Genomic DNA, 23595 nt, shown 5'->3' with positions numbered 1-23595 from the left:
AGGTCAGCATAACCTGGCAAAATCAACCTCATCTGTGGCAGGGCCAAATACCAGCAGCCCACCATGACACAAGCGAGGAAATTAAGTAATGTGTTTATTGTAAATTTGTTGTAAGCTCACTAGTAAAATTGTTTTACTAGGGTAAGAAGAAACTTTTAAACAATCCAGAAAACAGCTTGTATGAGGAAATCAGTGGAATGCCAAAGTATGACTTGATATCCATTTTTCCATCTGAAGAGAAAGTATGATTGCAAAAAGGGAAGTGTTTACATAAACTGATAAAAAACTTGAGAATTCAGCAGAACACAGCCACGTGTTCCTGAGCTTTCTTCCATAAAAGTCTCACCATGTCTGGCAGAGCCCCATTCACCTTCACTATGAGGGGAATCATCCTCGCACTAGCGCTCTCCCTTGTAGGTAAGCCTCCTCATCCCTTCTTCATTTCTCTTTCCCAAAATTTCTTTAAGTTCAGTGGCATCAACTGGATCTAGACTGAGAGTTACTCACCTGGCTTTCCATCTCTTTTTGCAGGTAGCCAGAAGTCTGACATTGGTAAGTAAATTTCCTTCTCCAGCCTTCTTTTGATGACTGTGTTGTGATTTCTATTTATTAGAACACGTTTGCGAGTATTGTGAAAACGGCTGTTATTCCCCACAGACCCTGGGTTCAGCAGCAGAAGGAGCCACTTGTACAGCTATGAAAGCTGGGTCTTGAATGGGCTTCAAGAAAAAAATCTAGGCAAAGCTGGCGTGCGCTTGAGCTGTAAACTAGAGATCAGTGGGCTGTCAGAGAACACTTACCTGCTCAAGGTACTGTCTGCTTCCAAATGCACCAGGTAACAGGGAGCTATAAGTCACAGTCTAATTGCGTCTGGCTAACCTGTGGTTTAGGAAAGTTGCAGGGAACGACAATGGAGACTTAGCACTGAAGATGTTAGAGAACGACTTGCAAGTTACATTTCCAGAAGAGAGAAGTGATTTGGTATCCAATCACTTATTGGTGTTTGTTGTGGAAATAATTTGTAGCAGGTGCTCCTCAAGACTTTGTGTCAGAAATAGAGGTGCCAAAATCAGGGGTTCTGTTAGAAAATGGTTATTTCTAACTCTAGCCTGCTTTGGGTTTAAGATTTGTTTTTAGCCTCAATACACATTTCCAACTTCTGTGGGAAGTCAGGACTTAAGTATGTAAACTCACTGCCATGTAAGCAATTAATATACATAGAATTAGAAAGTGATAAAAGGTAAAGATAAAAAGTGATATGTGATAAAAGAAATACTAAAAAATGAAAGACATCAAAAAGATGCATGTAATAATGTTTAGTGTTTGGATAACGTGATAAAAGATCATGTCTCTGCTGACATCTATAGAGACAAGACATGACTTGTCTGAAATAAATATGTTTCAGAAAAATACTTTTATTTGTCTGTTTGATTTAGTTACAAATCAGAGCTTCTTTTTTGGGCACTGTGTTCAGTGACAGAGGTCTAACTGGTTATAATTGAGCTGCAGGTGTCTCTTTAATGAGGGCAAGATGTCAAAATTAAGGGCTGGGGGTTGCATTTTGCGCTGTAGCAAATATCCCGAAATTCTTACGTGCTGTGCACCAGGCTGTGCTCTGAGACACCTAAACTGGCCGTAACTTTGCCCAAGTTACTGAAAATGCTTCTGATTCACATTGTGCCTCAGTCTCAGGGCAAAGAATGTTTATATATACATTGTTCATTATGAAAAAAAAAAAAAAGATAGATATAAGCAATTCACAAATATGAATCAGATATAGCAACTGGTTTAGTAAAAAAAAAAAAGGAAGGGGAAACTTTCTAAAACTATATTTTTTGACATTTAGAATTATAAGAACTTTTTAAATATTAGGTTTCACCTAAAGCAGAATATTTATTTTAAGGCTGAAACAATAGGAAGAATTTTATTTGAAATGTTTCATTACTTTTTAAATCAGCTTTTCTCCCTATAGATTTCGGGCAAGTGAAATGTTTAAAATATCCCTGGGAGATAATAGCAATATGTTAACTGTTTCTGTAAGATAAAATAACACTGCTGATCCCACAGCATTTATACCGGTTTTACAATAGCATAAGTGAGAGAGTAAAGAATAAACTGTTGTATAAATTGCTAAACCCATATTTGGAAGGAAAACATCTTGAACTAGTGATTATGTTGATTTCTTCCAATCAGATTGCATATTTAGTACCCAAGTAATTTTATTCACGTATCTCTTCTCAATTTCCTCTCAGATCCGCTCTCCCCAGTTCGAGGAATACAATGGCATCTGGCCCAGGGACCCCTTTACTCGATCTTCCAAAATCAGCCAGATTGTTTCTTCATGTTTTGCCCGGCCCTTCAAGTTTGAATACAATAGTGGAAGGATTGGAAACATGTATGGCCCAGAAGACTGTCCAAATACGTGTATTAACATAGTGAGAGGAATACTGAACATGATGCAGATAACCATTAAAAAATCACAGAACGTGTATGAATTGCAGGAGGTTTGTTTTTTCCATTCTAAAACTATTTTACCGAAAGGATGTGTTCTGTTTAAGTGCTTTTCCTTCAAGTTTCTCTTAATTTGCATCTACTTTCAAATGTTCATAATAAAAAAAAGAATTAATTCACATAAAAGAAAATCTATGCATGTATGTTGAATGAATTTTATTTTTCAGACATCTGCCTTTAAGACTTAACATGTATTTATTTGAAGAAAAAAGAATTATTAGCTATGAATGTATTTGTTACATGACATCCCTGATACAGCTACTCGATCCATTTTATTTGTCCATTGTTGATATTAATCAAATGATTACTTTTTCATATTAAATTCAGTCCCCTGACTGAATATTGCCCACATGTCTATTTGTTAGTTCAATGTGATCAATTGTGTGTAATATTAACATCAATATTAACATATTAATATTTAATATAAACCACAATTAAGACTGTTCAGTAGGTCCTTACACTCCCACTGCTCCTTCAGAGTCTTTGTTCGATTGAACTTATCCTCACATACTGAAATCCTGATATAATTGGGAATTCTCATTGTCTCTGTTGATGCGCACAGACTGGAATTGGAGGTGTTTGCCATACGAGGTACATCATCCAGGAGGACAAGAAGAACAGCCGAGTCTCCGTCACCAAAACCGTAGACCAAAACAATTGCCAGGAAAAGGTGATGCAGAGTGTTGGAATGGCTTACATCTACCCTTGTCCTGCCGATGTGATGGTATGTGAGGTGTGAAAAGACCTTGTAGTTACAAGCGTGGCCCTTCTGTTCCCATTCACTCTTGGGGTGTCTCTGTCCTTCTCCAGAAGGCCAGGCTCATAAAAGGGACAGCAGCTTTCTCCTACAAACTGAAGCAGTCAGACAGTGGTACCCTGATCACAGAAGTGACCTCACAGCAGATCTATCAGATCTCACCACTCAGCGAACCTACCGGTGTTGCTGTCATGGAAGCAAGGTAGGTGAGACATGGGCTTTCTTCACAAAGTGAGAACAATTATAGATTCTGGCAGTCTCTTTCATCCCCAGCTGAAGTGGAACTGAGCTCCACAGCAGATGGGTAAAGCTGCGAGTACCCATACTTGGGGTTTCCACACTCCTAAAAACGCAGTGAACCGTTCTTTATTTGTATCCTGGTGAACTTGGCACTGCAATTACAAGGAAGAAAAGGAGAAAAGCTCTTTTGCTCACTTATAGCATAAGAATGTAACTTTACTATTCTGTCCTGAGAAGGAGCTAATTGGTCGTGTCAGGAGAAACATGGTGCACACAGAAATTAGATCATTGATTACTCTGCCAGTAGCTCTCATTCAAAAGACAGCAGTTTAGCTCCCCAGAAACCACTTTGTTGTAGATAATTCTAATACTATTTTGTTCCAATTAGAAGTCTTTACCCATTAGCAAACTGTAAGATTTTACTGTGATAAGAAAAATTATTAAAGAGCAAAACTGACACCGTCACCAACAAACAGCCAAGGCAGATGGAGGAAGAGAGCTAATTCATTCCTTCTGGGACACTTGTCTCTCGACAGGCAACAACTTACTTTGCTGGAAGTGAAAAGTGAACGGGGGAGCAACCCGGACATTCCCATGCAAAACTACGGAAGCCTTCGTTACCAGTTCCCAGCAGTCTTGCCACAGATGCCACTGCAACTGATCAAGATGAAAAACCCTGAGCAACGGGTAAAGTATTTTTAGGTCTTTAAATGGATTTCCTAATAAAAAAATATTGAAAGAGTAATGATTATAAATTCCAAATGATTTAATTATGCATGCCCTCTCTCTCTCTCTCTTGTGTTTTGTAACAGATAGTAGAAACACTGCAACACATAGTCCAGAATAACCAACAAGATTTCCATGATGATGTTCCGCACAGATTCTTGGAGCTTGTCCAGCTCTGCCGGATAGCAAACGCTGATATTCTTGAGTCCCTCTGGAGACAATGTTCAGATAAACCCCGCTACAGGTATTTCGTTATACCAACTTATAAGAATCTTTTCCATTTCCACACTGAGAGCTAAAATTAAGAGTATTTTCTTTCTGCTTGCAGGCGATGGTTGCTGAGTGCAGTTTCTGCAACAGGCACCGCAGAAGCACTCAAATTCATTAAGAGCAGAATTCGTAATGATGACCTTAACTACCTTCAGACTCTTCTGAGTGTTTCTTTCACACTCCATTTAATGAAGGCTGACGAACAAACGGTTCCAATAGCAGCAGTGAGTAAATCCGTGTGAATCTTTCCTACCTGATAACAAAAGGAATAATTGATTACAAGCTTTGATTGTAAAGTACACTAGAGAGTGGATTCTCCTCTTGTACACCAATTTTGTGCAAATGTTGAACAATTAATTTATTTTGGCACTACATATGTGAAAGGAGACAGAGTCCTGTGTCTCCCTTTTGGTGCATGGGTGTAAAAGCCATTCTCTCACAACAGCTTCTGAGACTAATTCCCATTTTACTTTGCTGGGATTACATCATACCTTCTACAGATGAAACTTTGTTCACTTCAGTTTCTTATTTCTGAAACAAATTGTGGTTTGTGTATTATGTCATTTGAATACCAAATATTTTGACACTATAATGAATTGTTTATTCTGAACACAGTTTTTCCCATCTCTAGTCAATGTCCTTCTCAAATAAGAAGAAAGGATATGATGTGAGAATACAGCATTAATGTAATTGAGTTACACATTGCTCTAAAGATTTTCCATGTATAGATTACCCATAATTTTTATATTTTCAGTGTTATGCTTAGTTGAGGAAAATCAAAATGGTGCTATGTAAATTTATACATATGCTTATTCATATTGAAACTAGTGGAGAATCCAGCTCCTAAGTGAATCTTGCAAATAAAATGTCTATGAGCTGATTTAATTTGTTTGGATGTGAACAATAATCATTCTGAAACTGCTCCCCTCAGCTAAGTGCTGGTGATTTTCCTGCTCTGTCAAACACTGTATTAAATACCTTTCTTTCTCCCCCCAACACCCTTTTTTCCCTCCCCAGGATTTAATTACTAGTTCTCGGATTCAGAAAAATCCCATGCTTCAGCAAGTTGCCTGCTTGGGATACAGTTCTGTGGTCAATAGATACTGTTCTCAGTCCTCAGCTTGTCCTAAAGAAGCTCTTCAGGTGGGCAGCTTTTTCTCAGGTTGTTAATACCCTAGTAATGTTCATCACATTATCTTAGTTGTTTTAAGATACAGTATAAAAACGGCAATTTGACTTAAAATACACACTACATAGGTCTCTTTCAGAACAGGTAATGAATCATTTTACTAACGTAGATATTTGGTTCATAATTGAAAACACAGATTGCACATTGTAAGGTAAAATCCTGAGAGAAACCATTACTGAATAATTTTATTAAAACCAGTTGGTTTATAGCAATAGGCTTTTCAGTGGGTAAGGGGAACATTGTATACAATCTATACATTAGGAAGAAAAGACTGAATTGTGCTTTGCCTATAGCCCGTCCATGACCTGGCAGATGAAGCGGTCAGCAGGGGCCGTGAAGACAAAATGAAATTAGCTCTGAAGTGCATTGGCAACATGGGAGAGCCAGCCAGCATCAAGCGCATCCTGAAGTTCCTTCCCATATCTTCATCCAGTGCTTCTGATATCCCCACCCACATTCAGATTGATGCCATAATGGCCTTGAGAAAAATAGCTTGGAAGGACCCCAAAACAGTAAGTATGATCTGCCAGAGATTTCTTTATTTGCTGAACTAAAGAATATATACTGTAAAGGGTAATACATTTGATAGTATCATGTCTGTGGATTCAGCATGTTTTTTAAAAAATGATTATTTTTAAGGAGAACTCAACACAGTTTTATGATCCAGCTAAACTTTTCTGCTAAGCTGTAATAATTGTTAGTCAGTAGAAAGCTTCCAGAACAATATTAGCAGTGTTTCTTTAGTCATCCGTCATCACCAATTAAGTCCTGTGCGAGTTATAAATAGTGGAAATTTAGCCACCTAAAAGTCAGACATATAATTTAACCTGCCTTGATAGTAAAGAGGAGAGAGAGAGGTACTTTCTATTGACCTCCTAGGCAAAATATTGACATTGCTCTGCCTCTTTTAGACCCTCATCTTCAAGTTGGATGAGTCAGCTCCCACTGAGGTTGCTGGCATGGTGAGCATAGGCAAGAGTCCTGCCTTTCGGGTGGTTTAGATATAGGACTTATGTGAGACAGCACCCACTCAGACTGTCTTTGGTGAGCGGCTGAAGCTCCCTTTTTGGAAATGGTCTTATTATCTACAGTTGTCTCTTTCTAAGTTATTCACCAATCTTTGAATGTCAGTAATGAAAAAAGCTATGCTGATATCTTTTTGGTTGTGCTGGGTTTACCCAATACATTGATACACGGACATTTAATTCAGATTCAGTGCCAGCCCTTCACCATGGGGCTGTCCCTCCATGGCTCCTTCAGTTGTCATAGCAAAATGATGTGGAACCATGGAGTAAAAAAGATCAGGAAACCTTTCTCTGGGGATAATGACACTCTCTCCCATCTTTCTTGTGGGTTACGTGTGGATCCAGTTTGCAAAAGTGTCTCAATTATTGGCAATTCCAGACGTGGTTTGTCTCTGCAGGTGCAGGGATATCTCATCCAGATCCTTGCAGACCAGTCACTTCCCCCAGAAGTGCGAATGATGGCTTGTGCTGTTATCTTCGAGACAAGGCCTGCCCTTCCTTTGATAACAACCATAGCTAATGTGGCAATGAAGGAGAGCAGTTTGCAAGTGGCCAGTTTTGTGTACTCCCACATGAAGGCTTTGTCGAAGAGCAGCTTGCCATCCATGTACAACATGTAAGTAGAGACAGGTATGAAGCAGGCCATCTTCTGTAATTAAGTTCTGTTACATTCTTGTTAGTGAGCACTGCATTTGCCAACAAACTGAATCCTGTTTATATTCTATGGGGTGCAGCTTATTTTTGGATATTATTACCTTTTTCATTTTGTTTAGATCATCAGCTTGCAACATTGCCCTTAAGCTGCTGGCCCCCAAACTGGACAGGCTGAGCTATCGGTATAGCAAGGTCATGCATATTGCTGGTTACTTTGGTGAGTAAAAGCATTTCAGCTACTGGGAAACTATCCCTTCAGAAATACATTCTCAAGAGCCATTAAGCCCTTTGGAGAACTATGGCATTCTGTGTTTCAATAAGAAATTGAATTAAATGTGACGGTCACATATTTAAAAGTGCACGAGTAGACACTTATTAATTGGGGCTAAACAGTTAAAATTTATGTAATGACATATCTTAAGAGTTGGTAAAGGAAAAAGCTACAGAAATATGATATTGAATGATAAGCAGAACAGTTAGAAAAAAATATGTGTCTTTTGTTTACTTCTGCTATAGATAACTACAAAGTTGGTGCTGCTGGAGATGTCTTCATTATGAACAGCCCGGGAACAATGTTCCCATCAGCAATCATTTCCAAGCTGATGGCGTATTCTGCAGGGTCAGTGGCTGATTTAGTGGAGGTAAATATTTGCCTAAATCAATACTAAAGCAAATTAAAATTAAAATTGACTTTTAAGTTTCCTCTCTGTAAGTATGCTTCTGACTGCTCCATCTCATGCTCTCTTGGTAGGTTGGTGTCCGCGTGGAAGGCCTCACAGATGTCATCGTGAAAAAAAATATCCCATTTGCTGAATATCCCGCGTACAAAAAGATAAAGGAGATTGGAAAAGCTGTAGGTATTTTCGGTAACGCAGTGTGTGGGTTATAGGAAGGGATATTTAGTAAAGCTTTTTGTACTAGTTAAGCCCTGTCTCAGAAGGCAAACTACCTGCCTAGCGGTCACCTCGAGCATTTCTGTGAGAGAGAGAGATATCTGCTGTGGGTCTGCAGGGGACATCATGCCTGCGATGGTTGGGACAGTTTCTGTGAATTCTTGCTCTCCTCTGCCTCCTCCCCACATCAGAGCAAGGGAGGAGTGGGGGCAAGAGGACTTTGCAGCACAGTGTGTGTCTCATGCCTGGCAGCCTTGTTCCTCCTTCCCTTCATCCACCTCACTTAGTTTACAAGAATATACCTTTGTCTTCAAGAGAAAAAGTGATTTGTTGCTGTGCTTTCAAACTGGGTTTAGTGGCCATAATGGCCCAAACCCTCTGAGTAATTGTTATTGCATCGCAATACACAACAGTGGACAGGAGGCTATTCATGGGCATCTCAGTGACAGGGAGCAAGTCTAAGTAGTGACACTGTGCTATTTACAAAGCAGTAAAGACATACAAGCAGTAATGGAAAGGTGCAGCTTGGTCAGTGATGGATTTGATCACTTTGCTGAATTACCATTTTAAAACTGATACATTAAGGAACTTTGCTTGGTTTTTTATCTGTTCCGCAGCTGCTGGGATGGAAGGAGCTGCCAACAGAAACCCCCTTGATATCAGCCTACTTGAAACTATTTGGCCAAGAGTTTGGCTACCTCAATGTCAACAAGGAAGTCCTGCAGCAGGTTATGAAGGTACCAGTGACCCCTACTTTTCTTTGCAAGATTTGACACCATTGTACTTTTATATTCTAACCTCTTGATGTCTGTTTTACTGCAGACTGTGCTGGAACCTGCTGACAGGAACGCAGCGATAAAGAAAATTGCCAGCCAAATCCGCAATGGCATTGCAGGACAATGGACGCAGCCAGTGTGGCTGGGAGAGATACGATATATCGTTCCTACCTGCACTGGTCTGCCGCTGGAGTACGGGTCATACACCACTGCTCTGGCACGGGCAGCTGTCAGTGGTGAGTTGGGATGTACATGATCAGCTGTGCGAGGTCTGAGCAGGGGATGAGAGGGACAGGCGAGGAAGAAGTGGGAAAACAGAAAGTTAGAAAAAGAACACGTTTTTGTAGTGAAGGGGAGGTGGCAAATATGTTTGAAGAAAAGCTGGACACAGCTGATTTCTGCCTCATCTTTGAATGGATTGAAGACAGAGGAGGTGAGATGAGAATCTTGGAAACCAGAGAGAGAAAGGTCCTGACATTCTAGTCCAGCTTACTGGGGAGCTGACTACAGACATAGGCAGAATGGGCGGCTCCTGAGAGACCCACACACAAGCTGAACAGGATCCAGTGGTGATTTAAACAGAGAAGAAAGCAGAAGGCAATCAAAAGAGAACCACAAGTAACATTAGAGAAGGCAGGAAGAGAAAGAGGATTTGTGAAAAGAGACAGAGAATTCTCTTTTAACAGAATAAATACTCAAGTATGAATACTTATCAAGAAGTTAAATTAGTGATCATACTCTTTGTTGTGCAGCAAACATTTAATTTAGGAAAAATTGTCTTACCCTTCCTTTTGCTGACACCACATAAGGAATGAAGGGTGAAATACATATACTTGTGATCTGTTTACATGTCTCATATGTGTCCACTCTTCGCTGCTCTTGTTTTTTTTGTTTGTTTAAATAGCATCTTTGAATACCCACCTGTCCTTCACGTGGGATGGAGTAAGCCATGCAAGCCTATAGGCTGTGCAGGAAAGGGCCACGGGGGCGGGTGGACAAGCTGGTATCGTGAATCACTAGTGTGCTCTTGTGGTGGTGATGGCCAACTGCATCTCTGGCTGCAACAGCGAGAGCAGAGCTAACATGGAAATTATTGTCCCCCATAATTAGCACATCTGAGGCTGCATCTGGAGTACAATGTCCAGTTTGCGGTTTACAGTACAAGAAAGGGGTTCGCACTGGATGTGAGGAAAGACTAAAGAGCAGGGCTTGTTTAACCCCGTTGCCCATCATTCATTCTGTCTTCTGGCTCCACGCATTCTGAAATTTCGATGTTATACTATTTAACAAGTAGCAGTATAGTAGTAGTAGTAGTATAACCTCACATACCCCAAAGTCTGTCTTGATTTCCAGCCATATTTGTTGTATTAACAAAAATATTACCTCTTCCTGAAAACTGTGTCTTGCTTAAATTCAAATCTTTTCTTTCACTTTGACCTTTTTTTAACATTTTTTCTGACATATGCAGTTGATGGAAAGGTGACCCCACCCTTAGCTGGAGATTTCAAACCACCTCAGTTGCTTGAATCCACCATGCAGATTCGGTCTGACATAAAACCAAGGTATGGCAGGTTTCTAAGGCTTTACATATGATGGAGGTTTCTTGTGAAAAGGCAGAACCACATGTTAAGAAGGAAAACCTTTCTTACACCGACTGCTTCACTCTGTTTCAGCTTATATGTGCACACGGTTGCAACAATGGGTGTCAACACCGAATACTTTCAACATGCTGTTGAAATTCAAGGCAAGGTCCTGACAAGAGTGCCAGTGAAGTTTGATGCCAAGATAGACATGAAACTGAAAAATGTTAAGATTGAAACAAATCCATGCCATGAAGAAACAGAGATAGTGGTTGGAAGGTATGGTAGCATTACTTCAGAATGGTTCCTGTTACTGAAACCTCACAAAGTTCACTATTCACTGACCTCCTACAGAGGTTTCTAGATAGGCAGGGTGACTTTTCAGTGTGTAGCAGAACCTTTGGGATAAAGAGCAAGGAAGAGAAGTAGGGGAGTTAGAAGTCAGAAGATACCTAAATTATTTAGGAGTTGGATTTTTTATTTTAATGTGTTTATTATTTTCTGTTTTTCATTTTTATTTGCTTATTTATTGCTTATTTTATTGCCTTTTAGGGGTTTTAGTTTTTATTTTTAAATGAATGTCTTTCATATTTTGGAAATTTGTTTAAATTTATCCAGATTTTGAAAACTTCCTGTCATACAAGGAACTGATGTTTGTCCTTAACTGGTCTTATTTGTCTTTAATGATATTTATACCTATAGTTGCATATAAAATCCCTATGTTCAAACAACGTATCTCTGTGCTGTCACAGGATACTGACAGGGATGTATTTAATTTAATCCAAATATAAGGATTCAGAATAATTCACTGTTTTTTGCACATATCTCAACAGACATAAAGCTTTTGCTGTATCAAGAAATATAGGAGAACTAGGTGTTGAAAAGAGGACCTCAATTCTCCCAGAAGATGCTTCATCAAATATTGTACAAGAACCTTTCAAACCATCGGAGAGAGCTTCCAGTGAAGGTTCCACAATGGTAACTGATTCTTTTCTTCTTATGTAGTATTGTTTCCCTGCCCTGTGATGCACATCTGCAGTTTTACTCTTGCCTATGGTATGCACCAAGCAGTATTCACATACTCGTCTCCAATGCAGCAGGGAGCTGACAGCATGCCGAAGAAACAGGCTTCTAGCTCTCAAGAGGATCTTCGTCACAGCCCAGAAAGAAAAACTCATAAACAAGACATTTGCGTCAAGCTTCATCATCTTGGTTGTCAGCTCTGCTTTTCCAGCAGGTCACGAGATGCCAGTTTCTTAAAAAATACATATTTGCACAGGTTAATTGGTGAACATGAAGCTAAAATAGTCTTGATGCCAGGTACGATATCGAGCACAAGCCTTGTCATCTTTGTTTTGCGAATGCTTTTTGAAGCAGTATAACCTTCTAATGTGTGCAATTGGTGTGTAGTTCAAACAGATGTTGATCTTGACAAAATTCTCCTGGAGATTCAGGCAGGATCCAGAGCAGCTTCTAAAATAATCCATGTGGTAAACTCAGAGTCTGAGGAAGAGGATGAGTCACCTCCACATGAGGGCATTCAAGCTAAACTGAAAAAGATTCTAGACATTGAAAATGTATTGAAGGTAAGAGACTTTGAGCATGAGAGAGGGGAATATTTTCCCAAAAATGAAGCCAATAATTTGAAGTTCAGTGCAGAAAGCTGTCATGGGAAAGCAAGGATGGGACTAGCTTGAAAGGTGCCAGTTCCAGGCCTGTCAGCCTGTGCCACATCTGAGGGGACTGATCCTATGCTGGGGCTGGTCTTCTGGGCTGGGCTAGATTTCAGCTGGGCTGGGTGGACCTAAGGAAGTTCTGCAGCTTCTGCAGTGAGTGAGGCAGGGAAGTTGTTGTTCCTTGAAAGGCTGATATGAGCAGCCTGTATGACACTCAGAGAAGTTTTACTTTGTAAATACAGGACCAGACGTATCTCTTCTCTTGCCCTTCTCTTTGAACCGTTTTTGCAGGATGCAAATAAAACACGACACCAGAAGAAGAAACCTTCTAAGAAAGCAAACAGTGTGCTAACAGAGCTCGGGAGAGACCCTAATGCAAAAAAACCCTCCAGCTCATCTTCTGCCCCCTCAGCTGCATCCTCTTCTTCCTCACCATCTGCTGCTTCTCCTAATCGTAAAAAGACAGTGGATGAAGATGAGAATGATCAAGTAAAGCAAGCAAGAAACAAAGATGCAAGCAGCAAGAGCAGCAGCAGCAGCAGCAAGAGCAGTAGCAGCAAAAGCAGTAGTAGCAGCAGCAGAAGTAGCAGCAGCAGCAGCAGCAGCAGTAGCAGCAGGAGTAGCAGTAAGAGTAGTAGTAGCAAAAGCAGCAGTAGCAGCAGCAGTAAGAGTAGCAGCAGCAGCAGTAGTAGCAGCAGCAGCAAAGGTAGCAGTAGTAGTAGTAGCAGCAGCAGCAGCAGGAAGTCATCGAGTCACCACAGCCATGGGCATCACTCAAGGCATCTGAATGGCAGTAGCAGCAGCAGCAGCTCGTCAAGTCACCATGGCCACGAACATCATTCAGGACATGGGGACAGCAGCAGCAGTTGTTCCAAAATATGGGTAACTTTGTCAGTAAATTGACTGATGCTGTTGATATTTGTGAATCACATTCCTGATAGCAGCTGGCTTTGCATCATCAATCAGGAAATTATGGTTTGACACAGTAAATTTTAGCAACATAAAATTGCAACATTTATTCTGCAAACATACCTGCAATAATTGGCTCAGATGTCTACTTCAAAGAATCTCAAAAGTTTCACAAGTTTGTTGAAACTTTTGTTATAGGCAGGGAACCTTTTTTTTTGGCCAATTTAGTGCTTTCTGTCAATATATGTTGCATGCCTCTTAATTTTGCTGTAAGAACATTAATGCTTTTTATAAACTACTCGAAGTCTTACATTATGTTCTTGTGACTAAACATACAGAACTATGTATGAATGATAATTAGTAAAATCCTTACTTAATTCCCAGTGCTCAGATTTCAATGTAATTGCAACATTTGTTTTCTTCTGAGACTTTTCAGCTTTTTTTTCTTTTTTTAATCATTTTCAAAGGAACATCATGAGATTTATCATTATCGCTTTAAATCAGCGCATAGACAAGAGGTGAGTTTTTCTTTCCTCAGTAAATTAAGTATGGAATCTGTCATAGGTCACATAGAAACCTTAAAGGCAACTTTTGTTTTTGTTGGGGAAAATTATGGTACTGGTTACATTTAGAACACCAAATGAGCTGTGGTTGTTCTTCTGAGATGTGGAAAGACAGAGAGCTGAGTTCTCCTTTGTGTTGTGCACATTATGCCATTTGAGGCTTGGCAAAATAGATACAAAACTCTACCAAAGCAGTACAAGGGACAGGGGATGCACACTTTGGAGGAACAAAGATTCTATCATCAAGAGCTTAAGTCATTTAGCTTTGATCACTTGGTTTCTTGAGTTGGAATCACTGTTGATACACACAGGAATATTGATGTTGACAAACATGTGATGATATCTTATTTTATGGTACTTTACTTTGGCAGAAGATTCTTACTAGGGCATGAGCCAACCAGGAGCAGTGTACTTTATCTTCGTGTTCCTCAAAAAGTAGAAAGTTTAGCTCTGTGTGTCCATTCAGTTGGCCCGTTCAATGTGTCCTTCAGTTGATCAGGCCCTTCCAAAGTAAAATAAATCAGTACTGGTCTTTCGTATTAGATTGAGTGGCTGATTCAATTTGACTTGCTTTGGTCTTTTTTTTTTTCACATAGCAAATTCTCATCTAGACATGTTCCTTGTTTGTGTCTTCTGAGGGATCAAGATATGTTTGGGTAAACAAGATTTTTCAGAGCTAGATCACATGTACTAAGCAGGATGAGACACTGAGGTGCCCAGGGTTGGAACACAAGTTTGCCAACACCAGCGAGTGTTCTGTAGCACTGCCCAGAGCAATGTCTTCAAGCATGCTTTTAAGTTACCCTCTTGAGCATGGTATGTTTTCTTCTTGCAGTTTCCAAAAAGAAACCTCCCGGCTGACCAACTTAGCAGCGCGGATTCTTCTGCCAAATCCAGTCATGCCTCATCCCAAGCTGCTTCCCGGGTTAGTTGCATCACTTTTAAGGGTTTTTAACAGCTTGGAAGAATGGCAGAGTAGCTGTGCACTTGCAGTAATTGTACAGCTAGGATAATGGAAGTGAGAAACACCAACCTCTCAAGTCTCCGGTATCAATCAAGAGTGAGACACGCACCACAGTTGCCACACACACTTTCCACTGAACTGTGGTGAGGATCCCTCATGGGAATCCCACCCAACAGATGCCTGCAGAGACTGATCTTGTGACCTGTGCAACCAGGAGGGAAGTTGAGGTGCCGCAGTGCCAGTGCAAGGACATCGGTGCTCTAGGCCAAAGCTAAGATGAGCCTCAGCAGAAGGCAATTGCCAGAGGTGACATGTAGCACCTTGGCTCCTTGCCACCACTCATTTTGATGCATGCCTGCTTGTTCTCTGGGGCAAGTGATGAAGTCTAATGATGGAACTGCAGGTCATAGCATGCTTAAGGCCCTGCTGTCAAGGGAGGAGGTAGAAGACAATGTCTTGGATTATATTTTGTGCTAGGGTGCTGTGCAAATGTGAAACCTGCCTGCCTCACACACCTGACAGCTAAGTGTGAGGTAAAAGCCAAAAGACCAACCAGACAGATAAACAAGAGGACGCTAGCTAGAGGATGTTATTGTGATGGGAATGAGTGATGAGTACAACTGACAGCTGATGTTGTTAGTCAAATTGAACCATTTTCTTTCATTCACAGGTAAATATATGGATATTAACAATGAAGCTTAAATAATATGGTCATTACTATATCCTAATGATATGAATATTTCCATGGTATCTGCTGTGGCTCGGGAAATGGCAAAAACTTACAAATTTTGGCTCGTATAAAATAGAGCCCGCAGAGGCGCATGCTCACTAAAGACATATGCGTGAGATTTTATAGGCATGTATATATGTGTAGTACGTATGCTGGTATATGTTTGCAGTCCAGTTGTTTATTTTTCATTTATTCATCCAAATCTTGCATCTAAAATGTTAATGGTAACTCTTTTATAATTATATTATTTGCATAATTTCTTCCCCTTCTTCTTAGCTCAAGTTTTTGGGAGATGTACAAACACCAGTATTAGCTGCTTTTCTTCATGGTGTTCATAACGATAAGAAGATAAGAGGTCTCCAGCTTGTGGTATATGCTGACATTGACTCTGTCAAGCCCCGGATGCAAGTATTTGTGTCAAACCTCACAGATTCAAGCAAGTGGAAGCTCTGTGCTGATGCTTCAGTCCTCAATGCTCACAAGGCAGCGGTAAGGCTCAAAACCAGTTACATACAGCTGTATGCATCACAGGAAAACCATGTGCATTTTAAGTTCGACCATTTCTCTCTCCATTATAGGCTTACCTGAAATGGGGCCGGAATTGCCAGGACTACAAGATTTCAACTGAGCTGGTAACTGGGCGGTTTGCTGGCCACCCTGCTGTACAAGTGAAATTAGAGTGGCCTAAGGTTCCTTCAAGTGTCAAATCCATAGCAGAATGGTGAGGTTTTAGTCTTTTGTGTGACACTTGTTCATGGTATCAGTCAACTGGGAAAAATCAGCATCCACTCATAATCTTATAATGGTTAAAGTACTAGCTATTATTTTATTCTCTGGTCTATCTGAGCACTGCCTTCAGACTTAAAAGCTGAGTGGGAGATCATCTATTGTGTAGTAATCCTTTCTACTGGACATAATTACTGAAAACTGAGGAACAGATCCTTCCTCTCACTGAATACTTGGTTCGTAAAGCAGAGTGTGATCATGGGGACATAACTCATGATTCTGAAGACTGTGTATGATACTTACACACAGGAGTGAGACAACCTGGTTGGGATGTGTGCTGCTTTTTGCTTCTCTATTTCACCAGATCTTTCTGATTTGAATTTTTGAAGGTTTTACAAATTTGTCCCTGGGGCTGCGTTTATGCTGGGGTTCTCTGAAAAAATGGACAAGAATCCTTCTCGACAAGCCAGGGTGATTGTGGCTCTAACTTCTCCAAGGACATGTGATGTTGTTATCAAGCTTCCCGATGTAATTATGAAATATTATTTTCACTCCCTTATTTTTTCCTAGTAGAAAAGTGAGACTGTTGCATTTTAATTACAGTGGGTCAATTCTGAGAAAGAAAAAATTAAGTGAGCATCACATGCATTTCCATCTGTAGTAGCTCCATAAGTGTTCACCTAAGAACCTTTGGAGGAGAGTAGTTTGGGTTGGAAGGGACCTTTAAAGGGCATTTAGTCCAACCCCCCTGCCATGAGCAGGGACATCTTCAACTAGATCAGGTTGCTCAGAGCCCCGTCCAGCCTGGCCTTAAGTGTTTCCATGGATTGGGCATCTACCACCTCTCTGGGCAACCTGGGCCAGGGTTTCACCACCCTCATTGTAAAAAACTTCTTTTTTAGATCCAGTCCAAATCTACCCTCTCTTAGGAGGTTTAAAGTAGTTAATTATCTCCCAAATAATATCTGAATGATAACCCACACCATGGGAGAAAACTGTAAGCAGGAACAAAAAGCTCATGGACAGTGAGTTAGATGAACTGTATTCCCATAAAGTCTTTGCCGACCAAAGCAGAAGAAATTGAAATGAAGTTCTAAATAGGAGAAAAAGCTGACCTCAGCTGTTTCTTGTGAATACCTGGTGCAATAATATTTTAAATGTGATTTTGAATTCCTTTTCAGGTGATCCTCTCTGAAAAAGCCATAAGGCTTCCCCTGTCACTGCCTGTAGGTCCGAGGATACCAGCGTCAGAGCTGCAGCCTCCCATCTGGAATGTCTTTGCTGAAGCCCCATCTGCAGTGCTCGAGAATTTGAAAGGTCAGGGTCTAGGCAGGTTCAGAAGCATGACAGCCTCAGTCTCACAGATTACTTGAGCACTTTCTGAATTTTTCTGGGATTATTTGTCTCCAGCTAATTAGGAAATTTGCTGTAATAAAGTGAGGATGGTTCAACTGAGAGAGAATAGTGTGTGTATACTACAGAAATCATCATCATTTCATGGATCAAAATACCATCTATCTGAATCGATAACATTTAAGCTTTCTGGCCATTATTTTTTGTTAGACAGAGGACTATATTTTCCATGCTTTTTTTTTAGAATTTATGGGTGCTTAGTAGCCAAAAGCCCCTGTAAACTGTACAAAAATATAGTGGAAAACATATAAAGCTAAAATAATATAGCACTAAAAATAAAATACATGATTTAATGACTTTTTTTTTCTGGAAAAGCAAATACTCACTGGCATTTTATTTAACCAGCTAGCTGCTCAATTTCCCACAACAAGATCACAACCTTTAACGGAGTTCAGTTTAACTACACAATGCCAGCAAACTGTTACCACATCTTGGCTCAGGATTGCAGCTCTGACCTTAAGTTCCTGGTGATGATGAGGAATGCTGAAGAAGCGATGAACCTGAAAGCAATCAACATCAAGCTTGGCAGTCAGTAAGTAACTCCTGCCAGATGCTGGGAGTGTGAGAGGCTGCATTGTCCACATTTAACGTGAGAGGAGCTTAAGTCTGAGCTTTACTGGGATGGTTAGCAGCCTGTGGGAGTTCGGCACTTCCCTCGTTTACTTTTCCATGCACATTGACTGTGATGCTGATGGTGTTATCCTGCATCTTAGGTGACAAGGATACCTATGATGTAATTTAAGTAGTTGAAATGATCATATGCTGTGATGAGTAATATCTAGTGAGGAGGAAAATCCCTTTGTCACTATATGTGTATGAATGTGATATAAACATGGTGCAAATGTTCCTCTTCTTAACAGTGAAATCGATATGCGTCCTGCAAGTGGACAAGTGAAATTGCTGGTAGATGGGGTCGAAAGCCCCACAAAGAATATTTCGTACGTATCTGCTGGTAAGTGATGCAGCATCTGTTGTTTCATTTTCATGTGTGTTTTAGGAGAAAAAAAACACACTAAAAATCTATTTAAGAGATTCCACCAGTTTGTATTCAATAACTATTTCTACCTTTGGCCGTAGGGTTAATAGTTAAGAAAATGTATTATACTCCCTTGCATCGGAACATTTGGAAAGACTGATTAGAGTGTCAAGCTCTTGAAGTGGCCAAACTAAGATAGATATAACTAACACGAAGATCTCCCCATTTCATACATTACTGTAGTTCCCACTGGATTTCCCAATTTGAGAAGTGTTTTCGTTGTACTGTAAATCTTGCTTGATTAAAACTTTTTGAAGTAGAGCTCTTCTAAAATTCACCACAATTGCATACCAGCGTTTTTCCTATTTTATTTGTTGGCATTAATTTGGCTAGCATTCTGAAATCTGGAATAAATATGGTGAACTGGGAAATAGCCTGCTTGCTTCTCTCAAAGCAGGAGTAGTTTGGTGTGGGCCTTTTGTTTGTTTTGGTTTGGTTTTTGTTGTTGTTTTGTGTTAGTTGTTTTGTTGTTGCTGTTTCTGTGAAAGGACGCAGTGGGACCTTGTTTCATTCTGTGCTATGCAGTCAGGGGCAATATACAGTGCAGGTGTTTCCTGACTGTAGAGAAGTAGTACACAAATCAGGCTTAGTCTTGCTGAAATTGGGTTGGCATCTGCCAGTGCTGAGCATTGTCCTAATTGTTACATACTTGAGAAAGTCATAATTGTGCTAGAAATGGGTTCAGTGACAGTCAAGGTGTTCTTTGTATTTTCTTATTCCATCATAGAATAGTCATGGCCTCGTATAGGTGCACAACTATACAGGCACTATATAAAGTTCTGTAACCATTTCTAGAAATCAATATGAGTATGCTAATAACCCAAAGAAAAATAAATAAATCTGTGATAATTAAAATTGTTTTCCAACTTTTTACAAACACCTGTTTTTCTATACATACACATTTCTACATTGTTTGCTGCATGTTTTGTTTCTTAAATAGAACAACCGAAAAATTTCAATGAAAATAACACAGGCAGATGCTTTTGTCTTTCTTAAAGAAGCTAGGTTGGGTCTGTCTTGATTTGTTTTATGTTGTTTTCTTCTAGGTGCTTCTCTGCAGATCCACAGTGAAGATCAAGGGCTTGTACTTTTTGCCCCAGCCTATGGCATCAATAAATTGTACTTCGATGGATACGCATTCAAGGTATCATTCTTCCTCTTTATAAGCTTGGATGTTGAGAAATTTCCATACAATCCACTTAAATCTTGTATGTGCGAGTGCAAGAGTATACAGTGGCAAAGCCAAATGTGTGCAGGGCCAAGAAAAAACACAAAAGGGAAGATGAAACTACAGGGTTGAACTGTCCTGCTCTTTGTTTCTGAGCAGAAGTGAGAATCTTTCACTGACAAAAAATACCTTATTCTTGCAGGTATGTGTGTTGAGAAATGGGCCCATGAGTGTACACACACTGAGGCAGCACTGCATTTGCAAGAAAAATGAGTTTTCAGCTCCTGACCACTGTCCTTAACAGCTGTATCATTCTTCAAATCAGCAAAAATGCAGCCATTCTTTTAAGATGAATGAAGGCTTTAAAGGCTGCACTAAAAATAATGTAAAATAGGAATGTAAAAAATTGGTAAACCATATTGTAGCTATCACCCATACTATGAAAACATCATGCAAAAGCTTCAGCAAATTAATAGTCTAGACTATTAATAGCTTAACACACTAGACGGGCACAGGAGGTTTTAAAGGCTGTAACAGTCAAAGGCGCTGCATCAGACTTAGAGCCTTTTGAATCCTTAGCAAAGAGATTTTAAATATTCGTGCATTAACTTACACTGGAAGAGACCTGCATAGTAAAAATCTGCTCCATCGGTATTACTTTTTTTTAGCTTGAAATAATTATGACTCTTGTTTTTTTTTTTCTCTCTAAGATTCAAGTTGCTTTATGGATGGCAGGGAAAATGTGTGGAATATGTGGAAAATATGATGCAGAATGTGAACAGGAATATCGGATGCCCAATGGATATGTAGCTAAAGATGCAGTGAGCTTTGGGCATTCTTGGATTTTGGAAGAAAAGCCTTGTACAGGAGGTATGCAAGCTCTAATTAATGTAATATATTAATGCAGTTGTTTAGAAAATGTAGAATCTGTTCAGAAAATTTTATATCTGTAAACATTTTGAGGAAAACAAAAGGATTTTAAAAGAATTCATTAAGTTATATATTAAGCATTAAAATTATTTGCCAGTTTAGAAAGAAATAAGAAACCACAAGTTAAACAAACAAGCCAAAATACACAAATCAATTGAAATTATATAACTCAGCAGAAACAAAATATTTCTTTAGGTTTTGAAGTGGTTTAGAATATCAGAAAAAAATGTAGAAAGACAAATTCACATGGAATGCTTTGAATGAAACACAACAACGTTTTCCAGATGTCAATTTCCAGTATTTGATGCATCAAAAAATCAGATGGGGATCAGTAATGACTTTGCCTTGGCTGACCACCTGCTTTTTGAACCAGTGCAACCTGTCCAGCAAAGCATTTGAGCACCCGAGCTGTTCCAGAGACTTAATTACATGGTTGAAATTAAAAAAAGCTGTATTTCAAGTGTTTCAATAGATAAGAATCTTATGGTGTGCTTGATGCTCTCAGCTGAGGTTATGATGCAACCACAGCGCTGTGGCGAGAACAGGCACGTTGCCTTTGTAAAGAAGACTTGTCCTTGTGGGAAGGACTTCCTCAGTCCCTGGAGATGCCTTCTACACCTTTAGCTGTGCATCAAATGTTTTTCTATGTCTTTGTAAAGAATGCTGGGCACAAAACTGGCTTTAGGTGGATATGGAGTCTCCATGCATGTACACGATAATATTCCCATGGTTGGTTGTGACCACATATTGTGTTTCCATTTAACATATAGTGGAAATGGCTAGAATTTTAGAGAATTAAGTTTGTAGTCAGGAATAAATTGTGGTCCATTTAGCTTCTCACACACTTGTAACTGCTTGTCCTGGGCATCCAAAATGAGACCAATATTACTGGCTGGCAGAAATGACTTTTGCTCTTTATCTGCAGCAATTGTGTCTGAATGACAGTGGTAATAGTGTAATTCTTTAGTGATTATTTTTATTTGGTCAGGAATCCTCCTTTTCTTTCCACTGCTGGCTATTGAACCCTTTTGAACCTTGTTTTGCAGCTATATGCTGTAGTAAGCCAGTTTACTTTGAAAAATGCTTATTAGAAATCACATCAGACAGTGTTTCTACATGTTAATCTTGAAATAATCCTGTTGCATTTTAAATTAACTTTCCATAGCTCCATATCTAATTAGCCAATTTGAAACGCTTATCAATCAGTGATTGTGTTTCACTTATGTTCAAAATACAGTTTTCTTAGAGGAATGTTGTTTGTAAATTGGCAGTGTTGGCAGATGGTCGTCCTGGGTAGGTCTGAGGATTTTGAATGTGAGCGTATAAACGATCATGAATTATTCTGTTCCAGCCTGCAAACTGCAACGCTCGTTTGTGAAGCTTGAGAAGACAGTTCAGCTGGCAGGCGTGGAGTCCAAATGCTATTCCACAGAGCCTGTGCTGCGCTGCATGAAAGGATGCTCTGCCACGCAGACTGCTCCGGTCACTGTGGGTTTCCACTGTCTCCCAGCTGGTAAGTAAAAAGAAATCCTAATGAATAGGAGCTGCACGAAAGTCTACATAGATTGTGCCTTGACTCAGCTATTCCACTTGAAATGTATGAATAATCTAACATATCCACAGGTAGGGATGGACTTACTGCGGTGTTGACTGAAGATCTTTCTGTGTTTTCATTAATATGTAAAACTTTCTTTAGCATGAGAGGTGTTTTTCTCTTGTAATTTTGCTATGAATTTAAAATCTAAATTGAGCCTTCGTGATGCTTTGAGCTCACAGCACAATCAACATTATAATTAATCTGAAAAACTGTGTATTGCAGCCTGTGAGGATTCAACCACATCTGACCATGTGCAGCACCCTGAAATGGGGATACTCGCCTTGTATATTTTATATACTGCTGCCTTTGGCTGTGATCCTGTTTCACTGAGCTGATTTAGGCAGTAGATAGGCAGATGTGGACGGGGTTCCTGCACACAGGTCCAGTGATATCAGAGGATGTTTTTGGTAGTTATATTGTAGATTCTTAGATATTAAATAGATATAAAAAAACTACTTCTGAAGTATACTGTTTACTTTTCATTCCTTGTTCCCCTTCAGATTCAGCTACCAGCCTGACGGACAAACAGGCAAAGTTCGACCAGAAGTCAGAGGATATAGAGGACACTGTTGATGCACACATAGCGTGTTCTTGTGAGAATGAAGACTGCAGTGCATGAAGCTGTAAATTGCAGCATATGAAAAAACAGAAACACTTCAATGTTTTTATTATGTGGTGTAAGAAAACTCAAGGAATAATAGAGATGCTAAATTAAGTTTAAGAGCGTACAGTATCTTTGCAAGTAATTTAAAGTATTAAACTTTATTATTGTAGAAACTTCTATGATTACCCATAAATATCTGATTTCATAATAAAACCATGCATGGAGAAATTGATGAAGTCTTCCTTATTTCACTAGTTATGGAAAGAGAAGGTCTGTGTTGCTTCTTATCCTCTTATCCTCCCACCCTCCCTCTGCCTTTTGTAGACCTCTTGAGTCTGTGAGTCCTCAGGGCACTGGGCAGGTATTTGTGTCAGGTCCCACTAGGGATGTGGGTTGGGTAGCTGTGGTACCAAGCTCCTGCTTGTTTCCCCTGGGGCTTTCTTCACTGGTGCTGGGATCTTGTGCACCCAGAGCAGGAACCGGTCACCTCTGTGTGATACAGCAGCAACACAGCCATGGTGCTCTGCAATAACTACGTGATGTGCCAGTGCTGCTGTAGGAAACGGTGAGATCAGGGAATAGCCTGAATTTCACGCCACTGGACAAGGCAGCTCTGAGGGAGTCAAGAATACATTATGTTCCTGATACACCACATGCA

General features: G+C 39.9%; 1 protein-coding gene across 1 annotated transcript; it reads left to right on the top strand.

The window, feature by feature from the left end:
* Positions 1-347: 347 nt before the first annotated feature.
* LOC308042913 (vitellogenin-2-like) lies at positions 348-22952 on the top strand (the record flags this gene model as incomplete). Its single annotated transcript, XM_080348682.1, has 35 exons — positions 348-417; positions 532-552; positions 658-809; positions 2253-2504; positions 3074-3235; positions 3322-3470; positions 4045-4195; positions 4321-4478; positions 4563-4728; positions 5522-5647; positions 5987-6205; positions 7117-7334; positions 7492-7589; positions 7889-8013; positions 8124-8225; positions 8883-9002; positions 9088-9277; positions 10510-10603; positions 10715-10900; positions 11455-11599; positions 11719-11941; positions 12032-12207; positions 12589-13179; positions 13674-13724; positions 14605-14694; positions 15740-15952; positions 16042-16184; positions 16579-16717; positions 17371-17506; positions 17948-18134; positions 18463-18554; positions 19685-19782; positions 20517-20676; positions 22088-22249; positions 22834-22952. The coding sequence occupies 35 exons, from the start codon at positions 348-350 to the stop codon at positions 22950-22952; spliced, it is 5484 nt and encodes a 1827-aa protein (XP_080204808.1).
* Between the last annotated feature and the right edge of the window lie 643 nt (positions 22953-23595).

Source organism: Nesoenas mayeri (assembly GCF_963082525.1).
Source record: "Nesoenas mayeri genome assembly, chromosome: 8".
NCBI lineage: Eukaryota > Metazoa > Chordata > Aves > Columbiformes > Columbidae > Nesoenas > Nesoenas mayeri.
The sequence above is the reverse complement of the archived record's forward strand: the minus strand, read 5'-3'. Positions and strand labels throughout refer to the sequence as shown.